Source organism: Fusarium musae, chromosome 3 (genome assembly GCF_019915245.1).
Source record: "Fusarium musae strain F31 chromosome 3, whole genome shotgun sequence".
NCBI lineage: Eukaryota > Fungi > Ascomycota > Sordariomycetes > Hypocreales > Nectriaceae > Fusarium > Fusarium musae.
This window is the reverse complement of record NC_058389.1, coordinates 791,449-816,861: the sequence shown is the minus strand read 5'-3', so window position 1 is coordinate 816,861 and position 25,413 is coordinate 791,449. Positions and strand designations below refer to the sequence as shown.

Sequence of the window (25,413 nt, the reverse complement as noted above, 5' to 3'; positions counted from 1 at the left end):
GACAGGACAGGACAGGGCGGGGAGTCTTGTAGCGATCATTGCGGCGCAGTAAGCCCAATTCTTTTAGGGGACTGACTGGTCTACCTGTCAACCCCATCAACGCCCTGAAGCTTGGGTTCTCAGTGGAGGAGGTATGGACTCGAATTTCCTATTCTGTCCTCCTACGTCGGCAATCACTTATCACATCGGGTTCTTGGCGAATTAGCCGATGGTGGCTTTTGTGTCTCTGTCTCAACCGAAGAATTTCACGATGAAGAGCGGAAGGGGGGGATTTTGGGATTTTGAGATTTCGCTGTAAGGGTTTTGATTTGCATTCTGCAACGAGAGCCAATCAATGCTTTATCGAGTGCTCAGCCAAGGACAGGGGGCCAGAGTCTAGACCACAGGTTTACGAAATCTCCACGTATTGCAGATCCAAATATCACAAACCCTTGTTTTCAGCTCGGGTACAGTATTCATATGACTTTGTGGGTGACAAAATGTAGACAGTGACGTACGTTATTATCCCGAGTATTCTGCTATGACCAAGGATTGTGGTTGTGGTGGCTCCTCGGCTACAACGAATCGTGGTGATCGACTCAGAGATTTTCACTCGGATATGCCCGTTTAGGGGGTTCCGCTTATTCGGCCTGTAATCCCGCTGGGGCACCAACTCTCTCACGCCTTGATCCCTGTCGGTTGAGACATAAAGTTTAACCTCAAAATCGGGTCCTCCGTGTTTGACGACGTTGACACGAATGAGATCGGAGGAAAATACCTGATAGGTATAGTTGATCTGTCACTCTGATATGTTATTACCGGTGAAACATGCAGAAACTGCCGCCTAGTCCTCTTTAAATCTAACGCCAAGGATAAAACGGTTACGTCGGGGAACTTGGTGGAACTGCCGTGTCAACTGAGGCCGGATTTCCGAGATAGAGTTTTTGATCTCGACCAACAGTTGCGACACAAGATCATCCCTTGGAACTGGTAGAACCTAAGCGAGGCATCTTGCAGCCTCAACTGCAATATCACCCATCCAATAGTGAGCCGAATTTCCATTACGAAATGCTTGCCAGGCTCGGCAATACGGATCAAGCAACCTCAAGTCTTGGAGGTCACTGCCAAGTCAAGTTCTCAGTACCTCCTTTTCAGATGCGTAAACAGTAACTGCCCGATTAGGGATCGCCTTTCGAGGTGAGGGAAGAAGCTGAATCAAGGTTTCCGGAATAGGGGTTCCGGGACAGAGACTGACGAGAATGTTCTGACTACGACGCAAACTTGAAAAGCTATGGCCAAGGCACAGAAGCATCCCTTGTTGTTTCTTGCAGTTGATCAGCAGATCAGACGAAGTTTATCGTGCTTCATCTGTGTTTACTGCAGCCTTGTTGGGCCTGGAATCGGCTGGGGACCAAGTCTTCTGTTCCTGACTAGGGGGAGATGGATATCAATCAGATCATAGACTAGCTCTGTGTGGGTCAATCTCTAACCTACCTAGATATTATTATCGTTGCTAAAAGAGATAGTTGTAATATTGAGCAAGATACTTTCATAGTTCTTGAATCTCTTTTGTTGGATTGTTTGCATCACAGTTGCTTTCTGTACAAACGTGGAATAACAAAGTCTCCCTGCCTGGATGTAACCTCCACTTTGTCACTTTCCCCTCAGCTCCTGCATCAGGTCTCGGAATGGTCTGGCCGAATTTCCTGGCATGCATTACGCTTTCCTTTCTTCTCCTTACATCACCCTCTCAGTCAATTCCTGGACGGCACACCAAAGAGAGGAGAAGTTTGAAAACTCGAGACAACAACCGTTGACGAGGAGATCCTTCTATGAGTTTCTGAACTTGGAGAAGTTGCTGATTAGCCGAGGATGTCGTTGCTTCCGTCCCCTGAGGTCAATAGCCTCAAGCGATCTGTTGCTTGGAGACGGGAGAGAGATAAGAGCTTACGGTTTCCCCCTCCTTACACGTGGGAAGTCCGACTTTTGGAAGAAATCGACTTGATAGGTAAATCAAAAGAAATTCCTCATCATCATCTATTTCGTGATAGTTTATGATTAGTCCCATTACTATCTTTAAAGTTAGACATCACGACTTCAGCCAAACCCCTCAACATACAGTCTCTCGGTGCCTTGCCACTATCAAACTTTCCACGAACCGCCAATCCGATTCAACACCACGATAAATAAAGCCGGACTTTGAGTTTGGTGCGCTAAAGGCGCCCAAAGCCCTGATCAAAGGACACATCACCATGTCTAAATATACGTTATTCCCCCCACCTTGGCTGAACGAGCTTTCTCTCACCTTCACCACCCGTGACAACTTTGACAATGGAAAACATGAGCGCACTGGCTTTGCCAGATGAGCCATGGCCGGCCCCGAAGAAAGCCCCAGATTGCGAGTTCCTCTGGTTTCCGTGCCTCCACCAAGATGCCAGACTCCTGATCTGGGAGGCAGCACTGCGTCCGCAACCCCGGGAGAACTACAATGCGACACATCGTTTTCGAATCCATATTTGGGATAAACATCCAGAGTTTCTGGAGATGAGTGACATTGGCCACAAGAGTCCGCCGCTATTTGGATCGCCAGCCCTAATGCGGCCGGACTTCTATCCCGATGCCGATCTGAAGGCGTGCGAATCCATGTCGACTTGCCCTGAAGGACTGAAATCGGTTGTCCATTGGGACTACGGCCTATGGAAAGCTTGCCAGGAGTCTAGGTGGGTGATTAGCCGACGGTTTCGACGGAAATTCTGGGAAGAAATGAAGATCACCATGTTGCAAGACCGGCAAACAATACCCGTGGAGATTCGCGAGCCGTACAGGATGGAGGCGGCGTGGCAGAAGAAAAGCATGTTGACGGACAACGACTACCTTCAATGCAAAGACAAATGGTACAAAGACTTCGCGTACACAGCCAACATAAACGGCATGTACAACAACATTGTTGCGACCCACCCGGCGAGCGATCTCTTCATCATGGAGGACGACCGATGGATGTTTGATATTCAATACCATCTCACAGACAGAGAACAAGAAGACTACGCGATTGAACTCTTTCGAGAAAATGCCATCTCCCCAACAAGAGATGGCTCCCCCGTGATGGGAAACATCGGCTTCGTGTACGACTATGCCTTCACGAATGGCATCACGCGACACGACAACCCGACGATGAGGTTATCAGAAGCAAAGACCATGTATAATCGACGGGGCCTTTTCCTGCTCCTGCTGCACCTCACCGTAACTCGGATACTGGGGGGAGTACGACTCTGGCTTATCGACGAGAAGTTCAGCCCGTGCCGCACATGCAAGACGAAGCAGGAGGCGGAAGAGGAGGCGAAGCGGTGGAAGAGGGATCGCAAGGTGTTCTATCGGTATGGGCAGGAGGATCTGGTCGAGGTTGATATCAAGCCCAACGTGATGTTTGTGACGGTCGACAATATTAGGTGTATTCTCGGTTCTGCATGCGGATTTCTTGAATACGTGAGTAAGGAGCCTATTTCTCGCCCTTCCAACCCAGATCCTAGGGACAGGCCCTTCAACTTTTGGTCCTGTGTTGGTGTTCTAGCGCCGAGGTCGAGGACTACGTATTGAGTGATTGAAGGGGGAGGGGGGTGTTTGGCATTGAGGGTTCGTCGAGGTGTGGGAGAAAGCGAGGTCTTTGGATAGAAGGGCCAAAGTAAGCTTATAGAAATTCAGTTAAAGCGATACCAGATTGTCATCAATTTATCTGAATCTTATTGTCCCTTGGGCCTGACGTCCCGCAGTTTGATGCCATCCAGTAGGGGTTCCTCCCATCATAGCCAAGTCCCCAACGCTACTAAAGAAGACAACCGAAAGAAGAGAATAAGCAAAGATACAAGTAGACCAGATGGCAGTAGATGTTCATGCTTTTGAAGGATGGCACGTCTCCTCGCCCATTGAGGTTCGAGTGTTAGTGCTGAGTGAAGTGTTGAGAGCCCGCAAAAGACGGCCAAAGAGATCCCGAGATGTGTCTAATGATGGCCTTGGATAAAAGGCGACGGACGTACTTGAGTGACAAAGCTTTCATTGATAGTCCTTGTTAAAGTGTGAAGTTAACGGATAGTTCTCGAATTAAGGTATGCTTGAGTTTTGTGTCCCTGTTATAAACTTTTGTACAAGAAGTATGAACCACGATTGGCCCTCAGCACTGCAAGCCGGCTGCCTGAGAACTCCATAGCTCACCAGAAAATCCTGTTCGTCTTTTTTTCTATAGCCCTGAAATTTGGAAAAGCCTGCTTTGCGATATTCATTTCCCCCCTAGCGCCTACAACTTTTGCTTGTAACTTCCCGCCAACTTCCGCCATGGACGCGCGACAGGACTACGACGAGGATACCTCATCTGAGGAAGCTCTGCTTCTCGCCGAAGTGAGGCGTGCATATGAAGCGAGTAGCCAGCGAGATCGACAGTACCAGCAGACATCTGAGCAGTACCTCGGCGAGGAACCGGATACCCAAGATGACAGCTCACACGACGAGGAGGACCTTGACAACGAGATGGATGTGGACACTGAAGGTATTGAGTATACGAGTGACATGCCTGATGACCTCTCTGACAGAGACTTAGACTCTCAATCTGGAGAATACTCCGAGGAATCAGAAGACCAGGACGTTGAAATGGACCGTGATAGCGCAAACGACATGGATCTTGAAAATATGCTCGATGACCTTTCTGACGAGTTCTCAGACTTCGAGGCTGGAGAAGACATAGAGGAGCATCAGCACAATGGGGAGTCAGATAGCCACGACAACACTTCAAACGACGACATGACTATTGACGACGAAGCCGAAGGCGATTCAGAAGACATGCTTGACCCTCTTTCCGACGGCGTATCAGATGACGAACAAGGTGGAGAGACAGAGCAGCAGAGCCACCAACTCGCCGCCCCCGAAGACTCTGCGACACAAGAGCCTGCCCAAATAGAAACGGGCGACTGTACCGCCTGCTACACAGAAGACCTCTCAGTCACGCTACTTCAAGTACTTCCATGCGGGGATGCCTATTGCCGCCCATGCCTCATCCAAACCCTCGAAATATCCCTCTCGCTCGCCTCGCACTTCCCCGCCCGATGCTGCGATGAAGAGATCCCCCTCGAAGCCATAGAGGCGCATATGCATCAGAGCGACGTGCAACGTTACCGCGAGAAATTGCTTGAGCACAGGACGATAAATCGGACGTACTGTAGTAATCGTCAATGCCTCGAGTTCATCCCTCCCAATAACACATCCGATAGTGGTAAACCCTGCTACGGGGACGAGGCAGAGTGTCCTGCTTGCAAGGAGGTCACTTGCGCCACTTGCAAGGATAAGGGACATACCGGTGCTTGTGAGAAACAGGTGGATATGGACCAGACCTTGGACCTTGCGGAGAGCGAAGGCTGGAAGCGATGTTCTCGTTGCCGTCACCTCATCGAGAAGATTGATGGGTGCACCCATATAAGTATGCCTCTGAACCAACTCTCCAACCTTGGAAACTTACTGACTTACACCTCGCAGTTTGTCACTGCGGCTATGAGTTCTGCTACGACTGCGGTGGAGAATATGATAATTGCAATTGTGAAGAATAGGATGTCGATCCAGCCCCTCAACAAACCAACGCGGCGATCCGCCGCAGCCTGCCCCAGCGGCTCTCAATGTCAACCGTCCTCGACTCCCACATATGATGTGCGACCACGACTGGTAGAGGATGGGACCCGGCTGCTGCTGTAGAGTGTGTCGTGAGGGAAAACACCCATACCTTCGAGTGTACAGCTTGCACCCTGCGTGTCTGCCATGGCTGCCCAGACGCTGTCACGCAGATCAACGGCTGGATTGCGCACGATTATCGCAACTAGAGGGGAGGTTTGCGAGGCAGCTGATTATCGGCGGACCAGCGGTGTTCCCTTGAACACCCCAGCAACGAGATGAAACTGTCGCTCTTCATTCTGATGACGAGATCTATAAGATCAACACCAAGTCGGTCTTCGATCCAGACCGTGCCGCTGACTCTCGCCCCGTGCTTCTCCACAAGATTCTAGAGGGCACTACCCTCACCCAGATTGCCAACGCGGTCTACGGTGTTTATACCACGCACATGGTGAATGGTACAGTCGGCGGCTGGGCATGATGATTACGAAAGGCAAGCGAGGCTTGCCATTATTTACGGAATGATTCCCATATAGGCCCGGAGGAGACTTGCGTGTTGGAGTATATTGGTCTGCAGATCGGAGATGGTTTGGGTGGGAGAAAGGCTGGTGTTGAGGGGAGCAAGGGGCTGCACAGCGCACCCCAAGGATGTTACTCGATGGTGCTTTGTAATAGTAATGTATGAATACAACAATGAGAAAATAACGATGATGAAGAAGTGTACGATTGCGTCGGGCAGGAGGCGTGTACCCAAGCCGCTCGTTGGCTGAGTAAGCGGTCCACTACCACTGAGTTCGTTGTTTAGACACTCTCCTACAAAAGTAGTCAATTAGGCCAATATAAATGTTTTCTTCCTCTTTCTGTATGCCACGGGAATTGCTGAAACATCGTAACTTCTCAACATATTTAGCACACCAGGGTGTTGCTATTACCATACTTTGACGCCGAATGACGGGTTATGGAAGAAGACACTTGCAGGTAAAAGGCACTGAAATTACCTGGTACTCATCCAAATATTCTTTATGCGCATGTTACATGTTTTCATTCCACAGAAAAACACCATATGACATTCCGGATTTCCCTGGGAGTGTTGGTTTGAGTTGTTAGACCTGACAGCTGATGCTCGCATCGCGCACCTTACCTTGACATTCTCGTCTAACCTGACATGAAACAGGGCTTCTCAATTGACTACGGCCTAGTCTTCTAGTGTGAGCAAAGTACATGCTTCATCGGCGACTGTTGACCATGACCCAACAAGCTGTAACCGAAGCGTCAGGATGCTCTTCAGATCCAAACACGATCGCGAACTTGAACATATATCCCTGGGACCGTCATTAAAATAGAAGGAGAGGGAGATTTGTATGGCCAGTCTAGCCAAGAGGCTGGAGCATATCTTATCCGATACTTGCTGTGCAGCCTCTTCACAATGTCGCAAGGTAAAGTGCCAGCGTTTCCATTGTTAGGCAACAAAGGCACTACACAAACATCCAATGCAGATTGACAAGCACTCCCTTTAGCAACTATCCAAATGAAAACATTCACTTTCTTTTTTTGACATCATTCTCTCGGCAGGCAGACAGTTTGTCACAGATAAAAATACATGGATTGGCAGTGGACAGTCCAGCTCACACTGCTGTGCTATCGCTCTAGCATTTTGACCAGGCTCCGCCTCGAAGGTCTGTAGTCTAATGGGACACAACTTAAATACATAACTCATCGATATTCTTCCTATATTACAGACTAATATTTCTACTTTTGACATGGACAAAACATACCGGAGCAAACTGGAGCACACAGGATCACACCTCATCGTCGCGACCTTCTCCCACCACCATGACTGCTTCTCACAACCAGCACATCATCATCACCCACCCATCGCCGTCGTGACTTCTTACACCCTACATACCATCCCCACCAACTTATCGATACACCCCCGAACACTTTCATCATCAACGGGGTGACAACAACAAAGAAACATCAGTGGGAGAATATTCCCCGCTTCATACCACAATGCTTGCAAACTGAATATTTGCAGCGTGTGCACTGCCACAGGAACGTAGGCAGTACGTGGTAACAGTCAAAGCATCGACCCGACAACTTGACTTGCTTCATCAATGGGTGCTGGCAAGCCCCAATCTGGGCCAAGGCACGGTGGGTTCCAGGGTTGCGTTCGAAAACCCCCCCAAACTGCTTCTTTTGTCCCCGAAAGGGTGCAACTTGGGGTCTCGCAGTCTGCAAGGTTGGAGCCTTGATGATAGTCATGTCCTTTTCACGGCGCTGGCGGCCATCCCACCAATCGCATTTGCAGTCCGCTCTGCTGTTGTTACATTGGTAGCAACATTCGGGGCAATCTATAAACAGGGTTTATTAGTGTGGTACTTGCTGCAAAAAATTATTACTTACACAAGCCTTTCTCAATAGTGTTGTGGCACACGTGGCATTTGGTGTCTTCATTGCCGACTTCTTCTTCACCAAATCCATTGAAGGAGTACTCCGTTTTCTCCTCGGTCAAGAGCGAGGGGGGAGAGGGAACGGATGGGGTAGATGGGGTGAAAGGAGCAGATGGGGTAGTCGGGGTAAAAGGGAGAGAAGTGGGAGAATGGGGAGAGGGAAGTGACTTATCGTCCGATTCACCGATGTTACCCTGTTCACCGACATCAGATGCCCCGAATTTCTTTCCCAGGAAATCGTACAAAGTCTTCTTATTGAAGATAGAAGAGTTGATGTCAACAGGAATTGGATTTCCGCAGCACACAGGAGGGAAGGGAGTCGGCCCATGAATCGAAGTCTTGACCACGTCGTTGAGACAATCAGCACAATACTGATGTTTGCAAAAGCAAATGATGGCATTCTCAACAGAGTTACTGCCACATTTGAAGCACTTGACACCGTTGCTATCCTCGCGGACATCGGTTACAGTAATAAGTGTGTTGTCACCGGTGATGGATACAGAAGCGCACTGTGGCTTGGCAGGGATAGTGCACTCATCATCGGGAGCTGAAGTAATTCCACTGGGGGAGAAGGGGACAACTTCAGAAGTCTTCACCGGAGGTTCGGGTTCAGACTCGACAGAGTGGTCGGTGGTAGGGGAGGTATCGAGCGCGATTTTGCTACTCTCGGCCTCTTCCCACTCCTTAGCAAAAGTGCTTGTAGGAGGAGCAACACCTGCGATAGTAGTCGAGGTAGTGCCGGTAGGAGTGGGGTCCTCATCAAAAGAAATGAGGCCCTCATCAACCTCATTGTGGTGGAGGTGGGTTGCTGGTGGTGGAGATGTAGCCTCAATGCTGACGCTTTCGACATTGCGGGTAGTCAAGTTCTTTAAAGGGGTGCCATGTTCTGCCTCTCGGAAGGAGATAGACTGACTGGAACTCTGTGCTCGGGCTTCAATTATGTGACCCACATCCCGTTGGGAGAGGAAAGCAAGTGCAGTTTCCGTGACCTTTGAGACCTTGCTATTGTTTGAGTGAACAGTCTCCGACTCCGAGAGGGCCATGGGAGGAGCACCAGCATTGTCATCGGAATAGATGTCCTCAAGGCAATCATGTTGATCTGGTATAATATTAGTAAGGAAGTTGGATTACACAGGCAGATGCTGCTTTACCTTGAAGAGCGGCATCAAGACGGGCGAAAGCATTCTGATATGCGACTTCCACAGAACTAACAGGAGGAGTACCATGAGAAGGCGCGTTCCCAATCTCGCTGGCAGAGTCGGAAATAGAGGCAACAGTGGCAGTAGTGGAATCAGTCAAATGGGGCTCCTAGTCATCCACTTCGACGATGTCCAATTGTCCGTCTGCACAAAACTCGTCTAAGGAACAGAGTCAGTGATGTGATGGTCTGGGTGCGTTCTTATTGCCTACCCGTGGCGCCAGCAGCAGCGGTAACAAGTCCATCGACCCGGCGAGTAGGTGCCATGGCCGAAGGAGATGTAGCGCGAAGCCCTGGGAGATCATACTCGGGGGCAGAGAAGCCTTTGTTTAGTTGAGCATTAACAGCTTCTTCATCGAACACTGCGGCCCCGGAGGCAACTAGTTCCAAGTAGCGCTGTATAGCGAACGCGTCCTTGACAAAATCGGGCGGTTCATCTTCCTCTGGGTTCTGTGAGAGTCTCTCAGTGATGTAGTCAAGCTGCATCCGCGCAAGATGCTGCATCTCTGCGTCCCGCACGAAAGACATGGCGGCAAAGACGACGGGAAAAGTGGAGAGGTGGGGTTGAGTGACAGTGAGCAACAGAAAGGAAGATTAGAAGGAAATGGGATGAAAGTTTGGTGATGTGTTTAGTTTTGTTTGTGAGTTGAGGAGGATGTGAATACTGATGAAAAGGAGATGGTTGAAGGCGGAAGAAGGCGGGGGAGGAGAAAAGATATGAAGAGGGGAAGATGAAGGCTAGCCCGGTCCGTTGTCGGGGAAATAACAAGAATCGCTGAAGGTGCGGATGGGCTAGGGCAAGGCAGCCTCAGGCTTGACGACGACTTGAGGTAGGAGGTCAGGTGTGCCCCAGGAGTGACCCCAAGAGGAAACTCGCCCTGTCATGGCAGTGTCGACGAGGCACTGGGTTTGAAACCACTCTATTGCATGAGAATAGGGGAGTTTTGGAACATATAGAGATTCATATAAGTATATAGATGTTTGGAAAGTGATAAGATATATGTTGAGTGTATAAAGGGGATATGTTGGAGGATCGAGGTTTGGCCATGCTGCTAGATGTTATATACGCGAGATGCCCCCTTCACTAGCACACAAAACACACAACAGTAGATCTATTGGCTACCTAGGGGCCTTTGATGTACAAATAGAATCAATGCCTAATTGCTCTAACTCACATTGCATAGTCACCCACCTATTGTTGCAAACAGGCCTGTAAAGATGGCCTACCAACCTCGATCAAGATCTCCAGATCTGGGGATAGGACCAAGTTAGTAAGGATTACTCCCGAATTCATGATAAAATATCTGAAGCCTTTCATTGTTTTATAATTGGGGCCTAAGGTTTGCCTTTCTTAGCTGCAAATACTGCAGCCATAGTTGCAGCAAACATCCACCTTATTGCGGTCATTTGAAGAAGTCAATGCATCCATTTCCCTATCAAAAGACCTCTGAGTCCTGTTCTGCTATACATACGATAAAGCTAAGCATATCCCATCCCTCCCACCATTTTGTTACTTTTCCTAACGCCATTTCCGACCCAGTTACACTCCCCTCAAGTCATCATCGTCTTCAACGCCATCCCCAACGTTAACACAGCATGATCCTCACCCATAACCCCCGGTAGTTTCTTATCCAGCCCCATGAGCCCATAAACAGCCAACTGCGCCGACCGAACCGAATACTCCATCGTAAACGTCACTTCCCTCTCAATCTCAACAAACTGCCCCATCAAACCCAAGTTTTTGCTCCCATCGGGTATTACCTTTGGTCGATCGCCCTTCTTACGTGTCAAGAATGGACTTCCGATTAACGGCATGAGGCAGGGAATTGTGATGGAGCGCTCGAGGGTGGGTTGGAGGGGAAAAGCCATGAGGTGCAGAAGCTCGGTGAGGATTTCAGCGCCGGTGCATTCGAGCATGGGTTTTTTGACGTAGCGGCCTTGCTGATCTGGGAAGAGGCCGTAACCCCAGAATACGAAAACGTCGGAGGGTTGATCTCTGACATATGGTTGTTGCGGGATCGTGAGTGAGAGCATCCAGGGGCAGTCGCGGAAGGTTATTAGTGGTACAGCCCCTGTTAGTGTGCCGGTCCAGGTACGTAAGTGCTCGAAGAATGCTGGGTCGCGAAGTGTAACGGTGAAGGAGAGCCATGTTGACTTTGAGGGTCGGTCGAAGAATGCTTCAGGGTTGCCGAACGTTTGGGGACGATCCATCGCAAGTCTATCCCAGAAGGTCCACGAGGGGTCGAGCTCGTGAGGTGCCGAATCGCGAAGCTCCATTGTCGGAGGCGGTTGGCCATTTGTGCCGTATCCCATTCCAGATGTGAGGGAGCCAAGGGTGAGAAGTACAAGATCATCAGGCCCAGTTGGTATTAAGACATGCTTGTTGTCTTGGTATGTTTTCAGGGCGGATACTCGAAAGTCAGAACCAACATCCTCAATTTCCAGATTGCTAACTTGTATACCTGCACAGGTCAGCTTTATCCCCTCGAACGAATGCCCGAACTTACCGTGCCGAAACTCAACATCCATCGCTTTCAGATACTGCGTCAATGGCTTAATAATCGCCTCGAAGTCCTCCTCAGGAGCCTGCTCCACGCCAGATAATGTCCCCATATTGGGAAACTCATGCAACATCCTATGCAGACACCGCCTGAACTCAACCGCGCTACACCAGGGATGGAACCGATTGAGCGACGACCATAAATCCCAAAAGTTCGTCTCGAAAAAGTCTGGTTCAAATAAAGCCTGAATCTCAAGACCCTCCAGCTCCTCTTCCGTTTCGAGAACCACCCTCATCAAGTCGCACTGGTTCTTGACACTCAAGCCCATTGTGCTCACATCAACAGCCTCCGGTTTCTCAGTTCCATCGTCGTCAATGACCTGTCTCACCAATCTCGTTCCCGATGCGCCGAGCTTCCTCCTTGCCTGATTGAATCGGTGTAATTTGGCTGCGAGTGTCTCGCCTTCAACGTCCGACGGCACCTTTTCCAACATCCCATACAAACAATGATAAGTGAGACTCATCTTGCGAATCGCAGATACTCGATATCCTGTGTCCCATGATGGCTTCGAAAACGTCGCCATTGATCCACCAGCTTTCGCCGATGCCTCGAGAATGTGGATATGATCACCCGGAACTTTTGCATCTTCAATCAGAAAGACCGCGGCGGCAAGAGATGCAATACCGCCGCCAACAAGCCACACATGAGGATCCTTGGAATCGGCGTCATTAGTACTCTCCAGGCTATTGCTGAGGCTAATAACCCCATTGTTCTCGTCGGGCGAATTGTCGTGTTTGCCATCCATCCTCAATTCCGCAGTTGCAGAATGTCGTTCGATTTGGCTTATTCTAGACCAGGGATTGTCGTGATCGCTGCAAGCGAGGAAGGATCCTTGCGAAGAACGGCACGCATATAATTGGTAAGAATCCTTTTGCTTTTTTATCTTTCGACAAGTCTAGCTTTTACTAGCTTCTTTAGAGTAGGAAGGAAAAAAAAACAAGATCAATCGAGTTTATCTGGGGAAGAAGGGGGATCACGAGAGAATGGCGAAACTTTTATGACTGCCCCGACTGGGCCTCATTCTGCACGAACCATTTCACAGCCCGGCCCATTCATTACAAGAGACACATATATGATGACCTATCACGTACATTGGCGCTTCTCTTTTCAGATATTGTTTGAGACTTTTTCTTTCAGCCTCAGGTCGTGGACAAATGAGATGCCGCTGTTATGAAATATGGGAGCATCGTACGATGTCTAGTTGGCGTGATACCGGGTGGACCGGGCAGCCATCGGAAGCGGGCCGCTGATTGTGACGGAGGATGAAGGATTCATCTCCGGAAGGCGCCGGCGCTTCAAGAATTGATGTATTGTGTCATAGATGATCTATGTATGCGATGAGCTATTGTCTATGATGTTTTGAGATATCCCATGCCTTAATTGATGGCTGTGACATTGACTGTCATGGTTTTGTTGACGTCTCAACAGTGGCGCGAAGATCATATCATGAAAACTCAATGGCCAATGCACCCTAGGGTCTCGGCCTCCGTAGGCCGTTGGGCTGCCCCTCAGGGAGTAAAAAAGCTCAGGACCTGTGTAAGGGACAAAAAGACTTAGGTAAGTTTAGTACAAACTTGGTGGATCTTTAGAGCAGTTGATTTTGGTACCCTCGCCGAGTTTTCTTGCTCTTTGAGCTACTGTACCATGACAGGACTTTTCTGTCCAGAAAAGGCTGCTATCATTCACCACTTACATTGATTGATACATGCTTATTTTATAGGTCGTTTTAGATTCGGAATGTCACAACGGGAAGAGTTGGTTTTGATGCGTGAAGGCAGCAAGAAAGTTTGGGCCACGGCATCCCTTAGTTTCCAGCTTAGACCATATAGAACTTCTTAGACTCATGGTTACATTGGCTGTCAACCTTCATTGCTCGGACGAAGTAAACGAATCTTTACCGATAAGAATAAAAGAATAATACCCATCAATTCAATGATGTGACATTGCATCTTCCGAGCCTCAGGGTCTACGGCCCCGCAAACAACCTTCCGGAGGGTGGACCTTCAACGGCCAGGTCAGGGTTTAACCACTACAAGGGTCTCGTCTGTCAAAGACGGTTCTTGCATCATGAACAACGTACACAAGTTTGACAATTCTCCCACGAAGCAAAAACGCCGACGCTTGTACATCATTGTGTCGTGGTTTGCGCAGATCCGGGTGGCATCCGATGCACTGAGCCGCGAGTTACCGGTGTCAATAAGTGAATATCGGATGGTTATTGAGATATTGCAGCCTGAAATGTTTCATGTTTGTTCAGTGACTTCATGTTAGACGACGATCGACGAGCAGCACTCGCTAGGCTACACTACACCTGAGTTTGGTAGAAGATATGAGCACATCACTTTGGCCCTTGCAACTCTTAAAGTCGTGGCCACAACACGTCGTCCCCAGCAAGCAAGTTTGCCATGGCAGAGGTTGCGCTTCCTTTTCGGCCTAATGATAGCCCGCATGAGTTCCCAGAATTAGGTACCGTACAGCGAATGTCGCTGCGCTGTAAGATTGATCAGAATATGCAGGCCGGGCAGGTTCAGCAGATCCAACAACCCCCCTCCGCCTCCAAACAAGACTCCAACTCCTCTCGGCATTTTACGAGACTAGAAAATAATGGCGCATAATAGCCGAATGCGGCTCAACGTCAAAGCCAAGAACCAGTCTTACTCAACGTCACCACCACAAGACATGATCCGGATATCCGCCCAAAAGCCTCAAGAACCTCGGTCCAAGAGATCAAATCTTATCAATCTAACCTCTAGAGCATCTCAAACCACACTAGAAGCCGAAATCGCAGCTTTGCCACGTCTTAACCCCCACCAGAGCTCAACTAGCGCGGAGAATTCTGCTCTTACAAGCCTCAATGGTGATGGTGGCATGGAGGAACTGATTGATAAGGAGCGGGGCGAAACGCCAAGACTATGAAGAATGTGGAGTTTTTTACGTACAAGGGGAGATTCAAGCGGATGAGACCGCCGATATTTTGCGACGATGTCGTGAGAGCTTCACTTGTGAGATAGTAAGTTTGTATTGAGTACGGTGAGTAACATGAATTGAATGAGAAATGATTATGTGAAGAGACAATTGCCAATCCACAGCAAATGCTACGTCTCGTTGGCTCGAGGTAACATGGAGATTTGACAGCAAAGAGAAAGGGAAAAAAAAAAAGCTGGAGCCCAGACATTTTTCGGTTGGCCTCGAAAGTGGATGATCAGGGGTATTCCCTCCACTTCCCTTCCCGCTGCGGCGCGTTTTACGTTTACGATCACGCGTTGTCGAATTGTCTTCAGAATTCTTGGTCACTGCGCCTCGAATACAAATCATCAAGGGATTCGGATCCAAGGAGAGCTGAAAAGGACCACGCGTAATACCAGATCAATACTGAAATTGGCTGTAATTATTCATCATTCAACCGTCGGTGACGACAGTGGTGGTGGTTATTTGCGTATTCGGTTTTTACGATTACGAAAGGCAAGCTAGGGGAGATAAGATTAAAGAGAGGCGACAAGCATCATGGAACTCAAAGAGGGTTCCATTCTGGACTGTCAAATCGTGGCATCGTTACAGTCGCTTGGCCCTTTTGCATTCATGCAGTGTTTGACAAAGAAAATGCTGCGGTAACACAGTTGGTGGAAGACCGTGCTGAGAACAATATCTTGAGAAAATTGTATTCTTCTACACGTCGTCTGACTGCTGTTGAAGACAATTGCTCGCATTATGATCGCCTTGAAAGGAGTCAATGCCTTCCCTGTAGCCCACGCGGTCTGTACGCCACACCCACTGAGCTCCCGGGGTCTGCAAGCCACTCACAGTGGACAGCGGTGCGTACAGACAAGGTACTCTGTACTCATCCGTAAAATCTTATGCTCGGCGCGGAATCTTGCAGCTTGTGGTAATGTACCGTGATGACACAAGCTGTCCGATTGGTTTGTCGCATGCACTTGTAAACCAATTGGCCAGTCAGACTGTGGTTTCAAGAAATCGGTGATGGCATTTTGATCTTTTTTCCTAAACTCTGCTCTGTAATTTCAGTGACAACGCCGCCATTTTGAAAGGAAGAGAAGGGCCTTCTCCACAACATTATTAGTTCTCGGCTTTACTGTACCGGTATTAATTGGCATTGGTTTGGTCGTTTATTCAACGTTGAGTCCCCTAACAGAATAGGCGTCTTCCGCCTGGGCTAGGTATGATCCTTCGACCCTCCGACCGACAGTTTGAATATCCCTCCACTTTCTTCCGGTCTCCATCATTTCCCGCTTCTTGGACTATCCCATCAATCTCAATCTCCCTCCACACCCTCTTAACCCCCTTTTACCTCTTTTTTTCTTCCTTCTCTTTTTTCTATTCCCCCTCTCCCAATTGTAATCGCTTTCCCTTCTCACACCAGAGAATAATCTCTTTCTCTGTTGCCTTGTCGAGTTGGTGGTCGTCGCCTCCTTTGATTCGTCCCTTTTTTTTTTCATCCTGTGGCTGTCCCCCAGCTCAGCTCGGCCTCAACGCCTTGCCCCTCCACCTCCCACCGCGTTTTTGGGTCATCCGCCTCGAATAGTTGGAAGTAATAGGACTGTCACTCTGGGAATGTAAGTAATACTTTTTATCTGCCTAAGCCTCACCCATACTCGTCATCTGTTCCATCGTTGCACCCATTTCTTTGTTGTGGTGTTGTCAATGGCTACTTCAAATACCCGCCTTTTCTCCAGATCTTTTCTTCTTCCCCGGACTTACACCTGCGCTTAGACCAAAATCAATGTGGTAAACGACATCGACGAATAACCCTTCTAACCCTCGAATCGAATCCGACATCATGGCTGCGGTTCTTCTGCCCGCGCGCTTTCGCGGCGAGGCTCCCGTCACCGAAAAGACGACACCGTCGTGGTTCTCCAAGCGACTTACGCCCATCGCCCAGTTCATCTCCCGACTCGCGTGCTCTCACCCAATCCACACCGTCGTCGTTGTCGCCGTCCTTGCGAGCACCTCATATGTTGGTCTTCTCCAGGAGAGCTTTTTTAGCACCGGTGTTGAAAGTGCTACTCTTGGAAAGGCCGACTGGTCGACCCTCGTTGAAGGTAGCAGAGTCCTACGCGCAGGACCTGAGACTGCTTGGAACTGGAAGGCCGTCGAGCAGGATGCTGTAGCCGATGCTGGTTCGGACGCCGACCACCTTGCTCTCCTGACTCTTGTCTTCCCTGACAGCCTGTCCGCCGAATCATCCAGCACTGCTCCTCGCTCTCACCACGTGCCTATCCCTCAGAACCTGTCCATTACATCTCTTCCCTCTACCGAGAACCCTTTTACCGCCTATTCCCAGGACAGCATCCTCGCCTACGCTCTTCCCTACTCTGAGGGCCCCGAGTTCCTTGCTGCTGCCCAGGAGATCCCCAACGAAGATGCTGTCGAGATTGAGACCAAGCACGGACGCGAGAAGAAAACATGGATCATGAAGGCTGCCAAGGTCAACACTCGCAACAGTGTTGTCCAGTGGGTTAGCAATGCTTGGACTGAGTTCCTCGACCTTCTCAAGAACGCCGAGACTCTCGATATTGTTATCATGCTTCTGGGCTACATCGCTATGCACCTGACCTTTGTTTCCCTCTTCCTCTCTATGCGCAAGTTGGGTTCCAAGTTCTGGCTCGGCATCTGCACTCTGTTCTCCTCTGTCTTCGCTTTCCTCTTTGGTCTTGTGGTCACCACCAAGCTGGGTGTTCCTATCAGCGTGATTCTTCTGTCTGAGGGTCTCCCATTCTTGGTCGTCACCATTGGCTTCGAGAAGAACATTGTCCTCACCCGCGCTGTCATGTCCCACGCCATCGAGCACCGACGCATCCAGGCTCAGAACTCCAAGTCTGGCAAGCGATCTCCCGAGCGCTCTATGCAGAACATGATCCAATATGCTGTTCAGGCCGCCATCAAGGAGAAGGGTTTCGAGATCATCCGCGATTACGCTATTGAGATTGTCATTCTTATCATTGGTGCTGCTTCTGGTGTTCAGGGTGGTCTCCAGCAATTCTGCTTTCTGGCCGCCTGGACCTTGTTCTTCGACTTCATCCTCCTCTTCACCTTCTACACTGCTATTCTCAGCATCAAGCTCGAGATCAACCGTATCAAGCGCCATGTTGATATGCGTAGGGCGCTCGAGGATGATGGTGTCAGCCGTCGTGTTGCCGAGAATGTCGCCCAGGGTGATGATGAGCTGAACCGCGTCAGGGGCGACACCTCTCTGTTTGGCCGCAAGAGCAGCAGTATTCCCAAGTTCAAGGTCTTGATGATTCTAGGCTTCATCTTTCTCAACATTGTCAACATCTGCTCGATCCCATTCCGCAACCCCAGCTCCATGTCCACCCTCCGAACCTGGGCCAGCAGTCTGGGCGGCGTCATCGCTCCTCTCTCCGTTGACCCTTTCAAAGTTGCCTCCAACGGTCTGGACGCTATCCTCGCTACTGCCAAGGCCAACAACCGACCTACCTTGGTCACTGTCTTGACTCCCATCAAGTACGAGCTCGAGTACCCTTCGATTCACTACGCTCTTGGTTCTGCTGCCAGCAACCCTGCCTACGACGATGCTTTCCACCACCATTTCCAGGGCTACGGTGTTGGCGGCCGCATGGTTGGCGGAATTCTTAAGTCTCTTGAAGATCCCGTTCTCTCCAAGTGGATTGTCATTGCCCTTGCTCTCAGTGTTGCTCTGAACGGCTACCTCTTCAACGTCGCCCGCTGGGGAATTAAGGATCCCAATGTTCCTGAGCACAGCATCGACCGAAACGAGCTTGCCCGGGCGCAGCAGTTTAACGACACCGGCTCCGCTACTCTTCCTCTCGGCGAATACGTCCCTCCTACTCCCATGCGAACCCAACCCAGCACTCCTGCTATCACCGACGACGAGGCCGAGGGTCTCCACATGACCAAGGCTCGCCCTGCCAACCTGCCCAACCGAAGCAACGAAGAACTCGAGAAGCTCCTGTCCGAGAAGCGCGTCCGCGAGATGACCGACGAGGAGGTTATTTCTCTGTCTATGCGTGGCAAGATTCCTGGTTACGCTCTTGAGAAGACTCTCGGTGACTTCACCCGCGCTGTCAAGATTCGACGAAGCATTATCGCTCGCAACAAGGCCACCACCGACATTACCCACTCCCTCGACCGATCCAAGCTACCTTACGAGAACTATAACTGGGAGCGCGTCTTCGGCGCGTGCTGTGAGAACGTTATTGGATATATGCCTCTTCCCGTCGGTGTTGCTGGTCCCCTCGTTATCGATGGACAGAGCTACTTCATCCCCATGGCTACTACCGAGGGTGTCTTGGTTGCCAGTGCCAGTCGAGGTTGCAAGGCCATCAACTCCGGTGGCGGTGCTATCACTGTCCTCACTGCCGATGGTATGACTCGTGGTCCTTGTGTCGCTTTCGAGACTCTTGAGCGCGCTGGTGCCGCCAAGCTCTGGCTTGACTCTGAAGCTGGTCAGGATATGATGAAGAAGGCTTTCAACTCTACCAGTCGCTTTGCTCGTCTTCAATCTATGAAGACCGCCCTTGCCGGTACCAACCTGTACATCCGATTCAAGACCACCACTGGTGACGCTATGGGTATGAATATGATTTCCAAGGGTGTTGAGCACGCTCTGAGCGTCATGGCCAACGATGGAGGTTTCGACGACATGCAGATCATCTCTGTCTCCGGTAACTACTGTACGGATAAGAAGGCCGCGGCCCTCAACTGGATCGATGGACGTGGTAAGGGTGTTGTTGCTGAGGCTATCATCCCCGGTGAGGTTGTTCGCAGCGTTCTCAAGAGCGATGTCGACTCTCTCGTCGAGCTCAACGTTGCTAAGAACCTGATTGGTTCCGCTATGGCTGGTTCACTCGGTGGTTTCAACGCCCACGCTGCCAACATTGTCGCTGCTATTTTCCTGGCCACCGGTCAGGACCCTGCTCAGGTTGTTGAGAGCGCCAACTGTATCACCATCATGAAGAAGTAAGGTTGTCCCATATATCAAGCCGAACACACGCTAACGTCTACAGCCTCAACGGAGCTCTTCAGATCTCCGTCTCTATGCCCTCGCTTGAGGTTGGAACTCTTGGTGGTGGTACTATCCTCGAGCCCCAGAGCGCTATGCTCGACATCCTTGGTGTTCGAGGCTCTCACCCTACCAACCCCGGTGACAACGCCCGCCGTCTCGCCCGCATCATCGGTGCAGCCGTCCTCGCCGGCGAGCTTTCTCTCTGCAGTGCCTTGGCCGCTGGTCATCTCGTCCGAGCTCACATGCAGCACAACCGAAGTGCCGCTCCCTCTCGCAGCACCACCCCTGCTCCTCCCATGACACCCGTCTCCCTGGCCATGACCAATGCTCAGGAGCGCTCAGCGTCAACAACGTCGATGAGCGCTGCTGCTATTCAGAGGTCAAAGCGATAGACGAATAACTTTGCATTTGAAGGAGTAGAGGCGACCGGATGATAAAAAGTTTACATAGACGAGATCATGTATGAGTATGATAAACTACACGCATGGTCTGGGATGGAGTGGATGGTCACACAGCATGGAGTTTTTGCATTGAACATTCTGGAAAGATGAGAGCATCCATACATACATACATATACAGCCGCCGAAAGATGGCCATATTGAAGATGGTAGTTATGATAAAGTACCACTTCGCTATTCAATTTTAATCCTTTTTTTGTTAAATCATGCCATATGTCTCTACTTTTGCCACTGCATCTCCATCAATGGGCGTGAACTTGATGCCCTTGTCCTCCATGCCTCTCTTGCACTCCTCCCACTTGTCAGGCATGACTGGCTTTGTCCCTTCGTTGACAATCCACGTCGTATAACCTTCCTGCAGCGCATCCTCCGCCGTAGCTTTAACGCAAAAGTCCGCTGCCAACCCAACCACAAAAACATCCGTTACGCCCTGCTCACTCAACATGCCTGCGAGTCCACTATCACTCACCCTAAACGGATCATAAAACGCACTGTACATCTCCACGCGCTCATCCTGACCCTTTTCGATAACAGCGTGAACTCGCGAGACGTCTAACTCTGGGACCAGCTCACAGCCCGGTGTGCCTTGAACGCAGTGCGTTGGCCATAACGTTGTGGTGTAACTCTGGGACGGGTCGTTTGGGTGCTGGATTGTTGTAGTTGATGTGTATGGTGTTGAAGAGGGATGGTTTGAGGCGAAGGATATGTGGGAGGGTGGGTGGAAGTCTTTTGTTGCGAGGATGAGAGGGAAAGGGAGGGTTGTTAGATGGTTTATGGGGGATGCGATTGTGCGGCCTGAAGGGACAGCGAGAGTGCCCGACTGGAGATGTTAGATAGCTGGGCTTGGATGAGATCATGACAGTGAAGATTCGATACTCACTGGCGGGCAGAAGTCTTCTTGGAAGTCGACAATGATGAGCGCAGGCTTATACGGTTTATCGCTCGCCATCTTTTAACTTATCGTTTGAGCGTCTAGGGGAGGACCTCGATCTTAAATGGCAAAAAGACTGAGGCACTTTGACTTTAGTTTAGGATGGATGACCTTTGCTGGGTTTATTGAGACGCCCTATATTAAAGGTTCGATGTTTTCTTGGCCCCCAAGGAGCGTATCACAAGCAGCGAGTGTCTTGAACGAGCAATGTCTCGCAGATGATGACAATGGAGAAGGGAAGTGATCAACTGATAAGAGCCACCATTTTCCGATCGGCCCCGCTCTTCCGACAGAGGGGTATCACGCTCAGATAACCGAGCACCATTCACGACAAAAAGATTCACACTTCCAACTCCAAAATCTTTCAGAGATAAACATTCAAAAGGTGAGTAAAAAAAATGTTCTTATAGGAATAGCCCGATGCGGGGGTCGAACCCGCAACCTTGAGATCGCGTACTCGTAAGAGTCTCACGCTCTACCGATTGAGCTAACCGGGCTCAATCTTGTGTGTTGAAGATGGTGCAGGTATCGCGATTCATGCGCGTGGACGGGACTGGTTGGTTAGTGAGAGAGGAGAAGCTTTTCAGTGTTGGTGGAGGGAATTTGGGGCGTGGAGGGGCAGAGGGGTTATTAAATTCAGTGGGTTTTCAGGGACACCCTGGCCTGATGGGATGTGGAGATGCAGATGAAGCTACCCTGGATCGTGGATTGAGGCTCTGGGGAGATGAAACTTGAGGTTGGAAGCTTGGTATGTCAGTGTATAAGTGCCTTGTTTGAGGTTATTGTGTTTGCTTCTACTAACTCTGCAGGTTATTCATTGCCTAGCTCTCTTCTGCCAGGCAGACCGTTCTCTCATCTTATTGCTTGGTGACATGTCACGTACCAACCTCCAACCAACACACAATAAAACGTTTTGGGTGATATGCAGCGATATTCGTACTCGGGTTACAAAAAGTGTGGCAGATGAAGTTCTGCTTGCGCATTCACTGGCTCAGACATCCCAGCACGCTCAAATTGGGGCGTGAGTAAGTGCTTACGATAGATCTTGGGTCGATATGCCAAACAAGTGTCACTTTGCAACATTACGTTTCCCATCCTCGAGGGACCGGACACGACCACGCAGACTCAATGCGCAATCCAACATTCACTGGAGGAGATTGATCCAACTTCAATAATTGACCCAGTTTTATGGTGATGCAGTCTGAATTAGGAATCCATTCTCTGAACTCTTGGAGTTGACCTAACCGCCAAGTTCATGTCCTCACGCCTCAGCCGTCAGCACTACCGCGTAGTCAAACCACTATCTACCATTCTACAAGGATCCTCATCCATAGCCATTCCTCTGCAGCGCAATCATTCACCCTTTGATCATGGAACGGACAGCCGATGACGGAATCCGTGCCGCGCCTAGGCGCTTATGTACAGCCGTCACTCTGCACCAGTGGCATGCGATGGATTAAATACAGCAGGCCCCTCGCTGCATGTTGGCAGCTAGGTCATTCTTTATTCCTCTCAAGATGCCGTCTACTGCTGAGTTGGGCCTTTTGGCTCGTGTGGTGAGTCCGCTGGGAATCGCCTCAATTGTTGTCATTGGGGTTATTGCGATTTATGTGATTGACAAGCTCACTTCTGTTCCTTATCCACCGGATATCCCGCTTATAAGGGAGCCAAAGGGTGCTCGTCGCTTTAGTCTTCGTACACGATGGGCGTACCTCACTGACTGTCAAGCACTCTTCTACGAAGCATACCATGAAGTACAGCCTCCCTCCCCTTCCAACGACTACCGCTGACACAGCGCAGTATCTCAAGAAAGGCAAACCCGTCGTCATCCCTGGCTTCGGCGTCAGAATAGAAGTACTCTTGCCACACAGCCAAATGAAAGGCGTACTCAACCAACCTGAGGATGTTCTCGACATGGAGCAAGCATTCGCTGAAGTCGATCAAGTGCGATGGTCGCTTGGGCACGAGAAATATGTCGTTGATGCGTGGCAGGGACTTATAGTAAAGTATGATCTCAATCGTGCGATTGAGATTATTGCGAATAACATGAAGGACGAACTTCATGAGGTGTTTGATGAACAGTTCGGTACAGATACGGAGAATTGGAGGAGGATTGACCTTACAAAGACTGTCAAGATGATCGTGGCCCAGGCCGCCAGTCGCTTCACCGTTGGACTTCCACTCTGTAAGTCTACCATCATGTCAATTGCTTTGGGAGTTGCTGATGAAATAGGTCGGAATAAAGAGTATCTCAATCTTGCGCTCGAGATGAACGACCTCTTCATCATGAACGCTGGTCTCACAGGCGGTCTCCCCTGTATCTTACAGCCCATAACCGGAACACTCTTCGGCCAAATCGTCAATACAAAAGTAAACAAGATGAAGAAATGGATCATACCTCTCCTCAAACATCGCTTCGATAGGATCAACAATCATCCCGACGAACCGCAACCGCAAGACCAAGTTCAGATGATGATCAACTACGCTCTGCGCCATCGCCAGCATGAAGTCAACGACATGGAGTCACTAGCTCGTCGCGTCGTCGCTCAGAACTTTGGATCAATTCACAACACGCAGATCCAAATCGTTAATCTCATTTTGAACGTGCTGGGCTCTGATGCAGAGTTCAATACGATTGCCACCCTGCGCGATGAGATGGATCGTATTCTTGGGACTGATGACTCTGTGAACTGGACCAAAAGTGGTATTCAAGCTATGACGCGCGCTGATAGTGTCGCGAGAGAGTCAATTCGTCTGTGTTCCTTCGGCGGACGCGCAGTGTTTCGCAAAGTCATGGTCGATGACTTCAAGACGGAAGATGGTCACCACGTCCCCAAGGGTTCAATCATCTCCTTCATGGGCCACCCCGCACAAACCGACAACGAGTTCTACGAAGATGGTTTAAAATACGATCCGTTCCGTTTTTCGAGAATTCGCGAGACAGCAGCTAGTCGCGACGAGAAAGCACCGCCCGTTACATTTGTCACCACATCGCCTGAGTTCTTGACCTTTGGACATGGGAAGCATGCGTGCCCGGGGCGGTTCCTCATTGACTTTGAGATGAAGATGATCTTGGCGTATGCATTGAGAAATTATGATATCAAATTGGCGGATGAGTATGAGGGGAAGAGGCCGCCGAATTATTGGATTGCTGAGGCGAATAATCCACCGAGTGGTGTGCAGATCATGGTTAAGAGGAGGGAGAGGAAGTAGACGTTTACTCCATAGTTCTATGTAGATCAAGAGAAGAAACATAGCTTGACTTGATGTACCTCGTCAATACTTCTGGTAACTTCTACAATAATTAATTGTCACCAGTGACTGGAGAGGAGTGAAGTAGTACTTTTGCACCCTGGAGCAGATATAACACAGTCATTACGCTCACTAGCTCAAAGACAAACATATCAAGTATAAGGCCTGTATTCAAGAATGATATATCTCACTCGATACTGCTAGAGACTTGAACCGTGAAGAGTTGAATCTTCAAGCGTCAGTGGTCAAGTCTCAGTTAGGGCAGCCACTGACACGGTTGATGGTAGTCAAGCAGCCATCTCCCCAATGTTTACTGCCACAGATTCGGCAGCCATTTCGTCTGATATCCTGATAGTCATACCACATCTGATTGCCCGTGCGAGCACAGGTAGATCTCCCCTGGATGAAGATACCGCAGTAGCCCTGGCATGTACCTGTCTGTGGTCTCCCACTTCTGAGAAAGACTGTTAGATACAACTCTGTTTTCAGATCAGAAGTAGACTTACCCAGGTGCACCATAGTTGACATCGTTATTACGAATCAGTCTGTTGTTGATGGCATTATCGCAGTCTCTGACCTGGATCGCACCGCAGAGACCGCTTCCGTTGCAGTCGTAGGAATCACGGGCCTCGAGATTGCTTCTCGGAACGGGAGAGAAGCCTTGGGCCGTGATGATGGGGGGAGCAGCGAGGCAGCTGCCCTGAGTGACAAGAAGGGATGAAGTGATGATGGAGAAGCGCATCTTGTCAAGTTATAGTTGAGATTTGAGATAGTTGTTTGATATTTGGAATACTGCTGTTATTGAGGATATCAGAAAAGTAGAATGAGAGGGAAATGTCTTAGCTTTTATAGATATTGGCCTCGCTCTAGGCTTACATAGTTACTCACATCTTTGCCTGAAAAGCAATCGCTAGACGAGCTTCGTGAATGGCTCCC

The 25,413-nt window shown here is 49.8% G+C and overlaps 8 protein-coding genes and 1 non-coding gene across 9 annotated transcripts; 4 read left to right on the top strand and 5 right to left on the bottom strand.

The window, feature by feature from the left end:
* Positions 1 to 2,310: 2,310 nt before the first annotated feature.
* J7337_003727 (uncharacterized protein) lies at positions 2,311 to 3,573 on the top strand (the record flags this gene model as incomplete). Its single annotated transcript, XM_044821437.1, has 1 exon — positions 2,311 to 3,573. The coding sequence occupies one exon, from the start codon at positions 2,311 to 2,313 to the stop codon at positions 3,571 to 3,573; it is 1,263 nt and encodes a 420-aa protein (XP_044682770.1).
* A 732-nt stretch (positions 3,574 to 4,305) lies between these two features.
* J7337_003726 (uncharacterized protein) lies at positions 4,306 to 6,106 on the top strand (the record flags this gene model as incomplete). The annotated part of the gene is made up of 2 exons (XM_044821436.1): positions 4,306 to 5,679; positions 5,897 to 6,106. The coding sequence occupies 2 exons, from the start codon at positions 4,306 to 4,308 to the stop codon at positions 6,104 to 6,106; spliced, it is 1,584 nt and encodes a 527-aa protein (XP_044682769.1).
* Positions 6,107 to 8,020: 1,914 nt separating this feature from the next.
* J7337_003725 (uncharacterized protein) lies at positions 8,021 to 9,801 on the bottom strand (the record flags this gene model as incomplete). Its single annotated transcript, XM_044821435.1, has 2 exons — positions 8,021 to 9,174; positions 9,486 to 9,801. 2 exons carry the CDS (start codon positions 9,799 to 9,801, stop codon positions 8,021 to 8,023), a joined length of 1,470 nt encoding a protein of 489 aa, XP_044682768.1.
* Positions 9,802 to 10,824: 1,023 nt separating this feature from the next.
* On the bottom strand, positions 10,825 to 12,579 carry J7337_003724 (uncharacterized protein; the record flags this gene model as incomplete). Its single annotated transcript, XM_044821434.1, has 2 exons — positions 10,825 to 11,735; positions 11,781 to 12,579. 2 exons carry the CDS (start codon positions 12,577 to 12,579, stop codon positions 10,825 to 10,827), a joined length of 1,710 nt encoding a protein of 569 aa, XP_044682767.1.
* A 4,050-nt stretch (positions 12,580 to 16,629) lies between these two features.
* On the top strand, positions 16,630 to 20,228 carry J7337_003723 (uncharacterized protein; the record flags this gene model as incomplete). The annotated part of the gene is made up of 2 exons (XM_044821433.1): positions 16,630 to 19,790; positions 19,838 to 20,228. The coding sequence occupies 2 exons, from the start codon at positions 16,630 to 16,632 to the stop codon at positions 20,226 to 20,228; spliced, it is 3,552 nt and encodes a 1,183-aa protein (XP_044682766.1).
* A 265-nt stretch (positions 20,229 to 20,493) lies between these two features.
* On the bottom strand, positions 20,494 to 21,243 carry J7337_003722 (uncharacterized protein; the record flags this gene model as incomplete). The annotated part of the gene is made up of 2 exons (XM_044821432.1): positions 20,494 to 20,940; positions 21,175 to 21,243. The coding sequence occupies 2 exons, from the start codon at positions 21,241 to 21,243 to the stop codon at positions 20,494 to 20,496; spliced, it is 516 nt and encodes a 171-aa protein (XP_044682765.1).
* A 396-nt stretch (positions 21,244 to 21,639) lies between these two features.
* Positions 21,640 to 21,722, bottom strand: J7337_003721. The gene has a single exon. It is a non-coding gene; the product is annotated as a tRNA-Lys (tRNA).
* A 1,252-nt stretch (positions 21,723 to 22,974) lies between these two features.
* J7337_003720 (uncharacterized protein) lies at positions 22,975 to 24,438 on the top strand (the record flags this gene model as incomplete). Its single annotated transcript, XM_044821431.1, has 1 exon — positions 22,975 to 24,438. One exon carries the CDS (start codon positions 22,975 to 22,977, stop codon positions 24,436 to 24,438), a length of 1,464 nt encoding a protein of 487 aa, XP_044682764.1.
* Positions 24,439 to 24,729: 291 nt separating this feature from the next.
* Positions 24,730 to 25,219, bottom strand: J7337_003719 (uncharacterized protein; the record flags this gene model as incomplete). The annotated part of the gene is made up of 2 exons (XM_044821430.1): positions 24,730 to 24,931; positions 24,984 to 25,219. 2 exons carry the CDS (start codon positions 25,217 to 25,219, stop codon positions 24,730 to 24,732), a joined length of 438 nt encoding a protein of 145 aa, XP_044682763.1.
* Between the last annotated feature and the right edge of the window lie 194 nt (positions 25,220 to 25,413).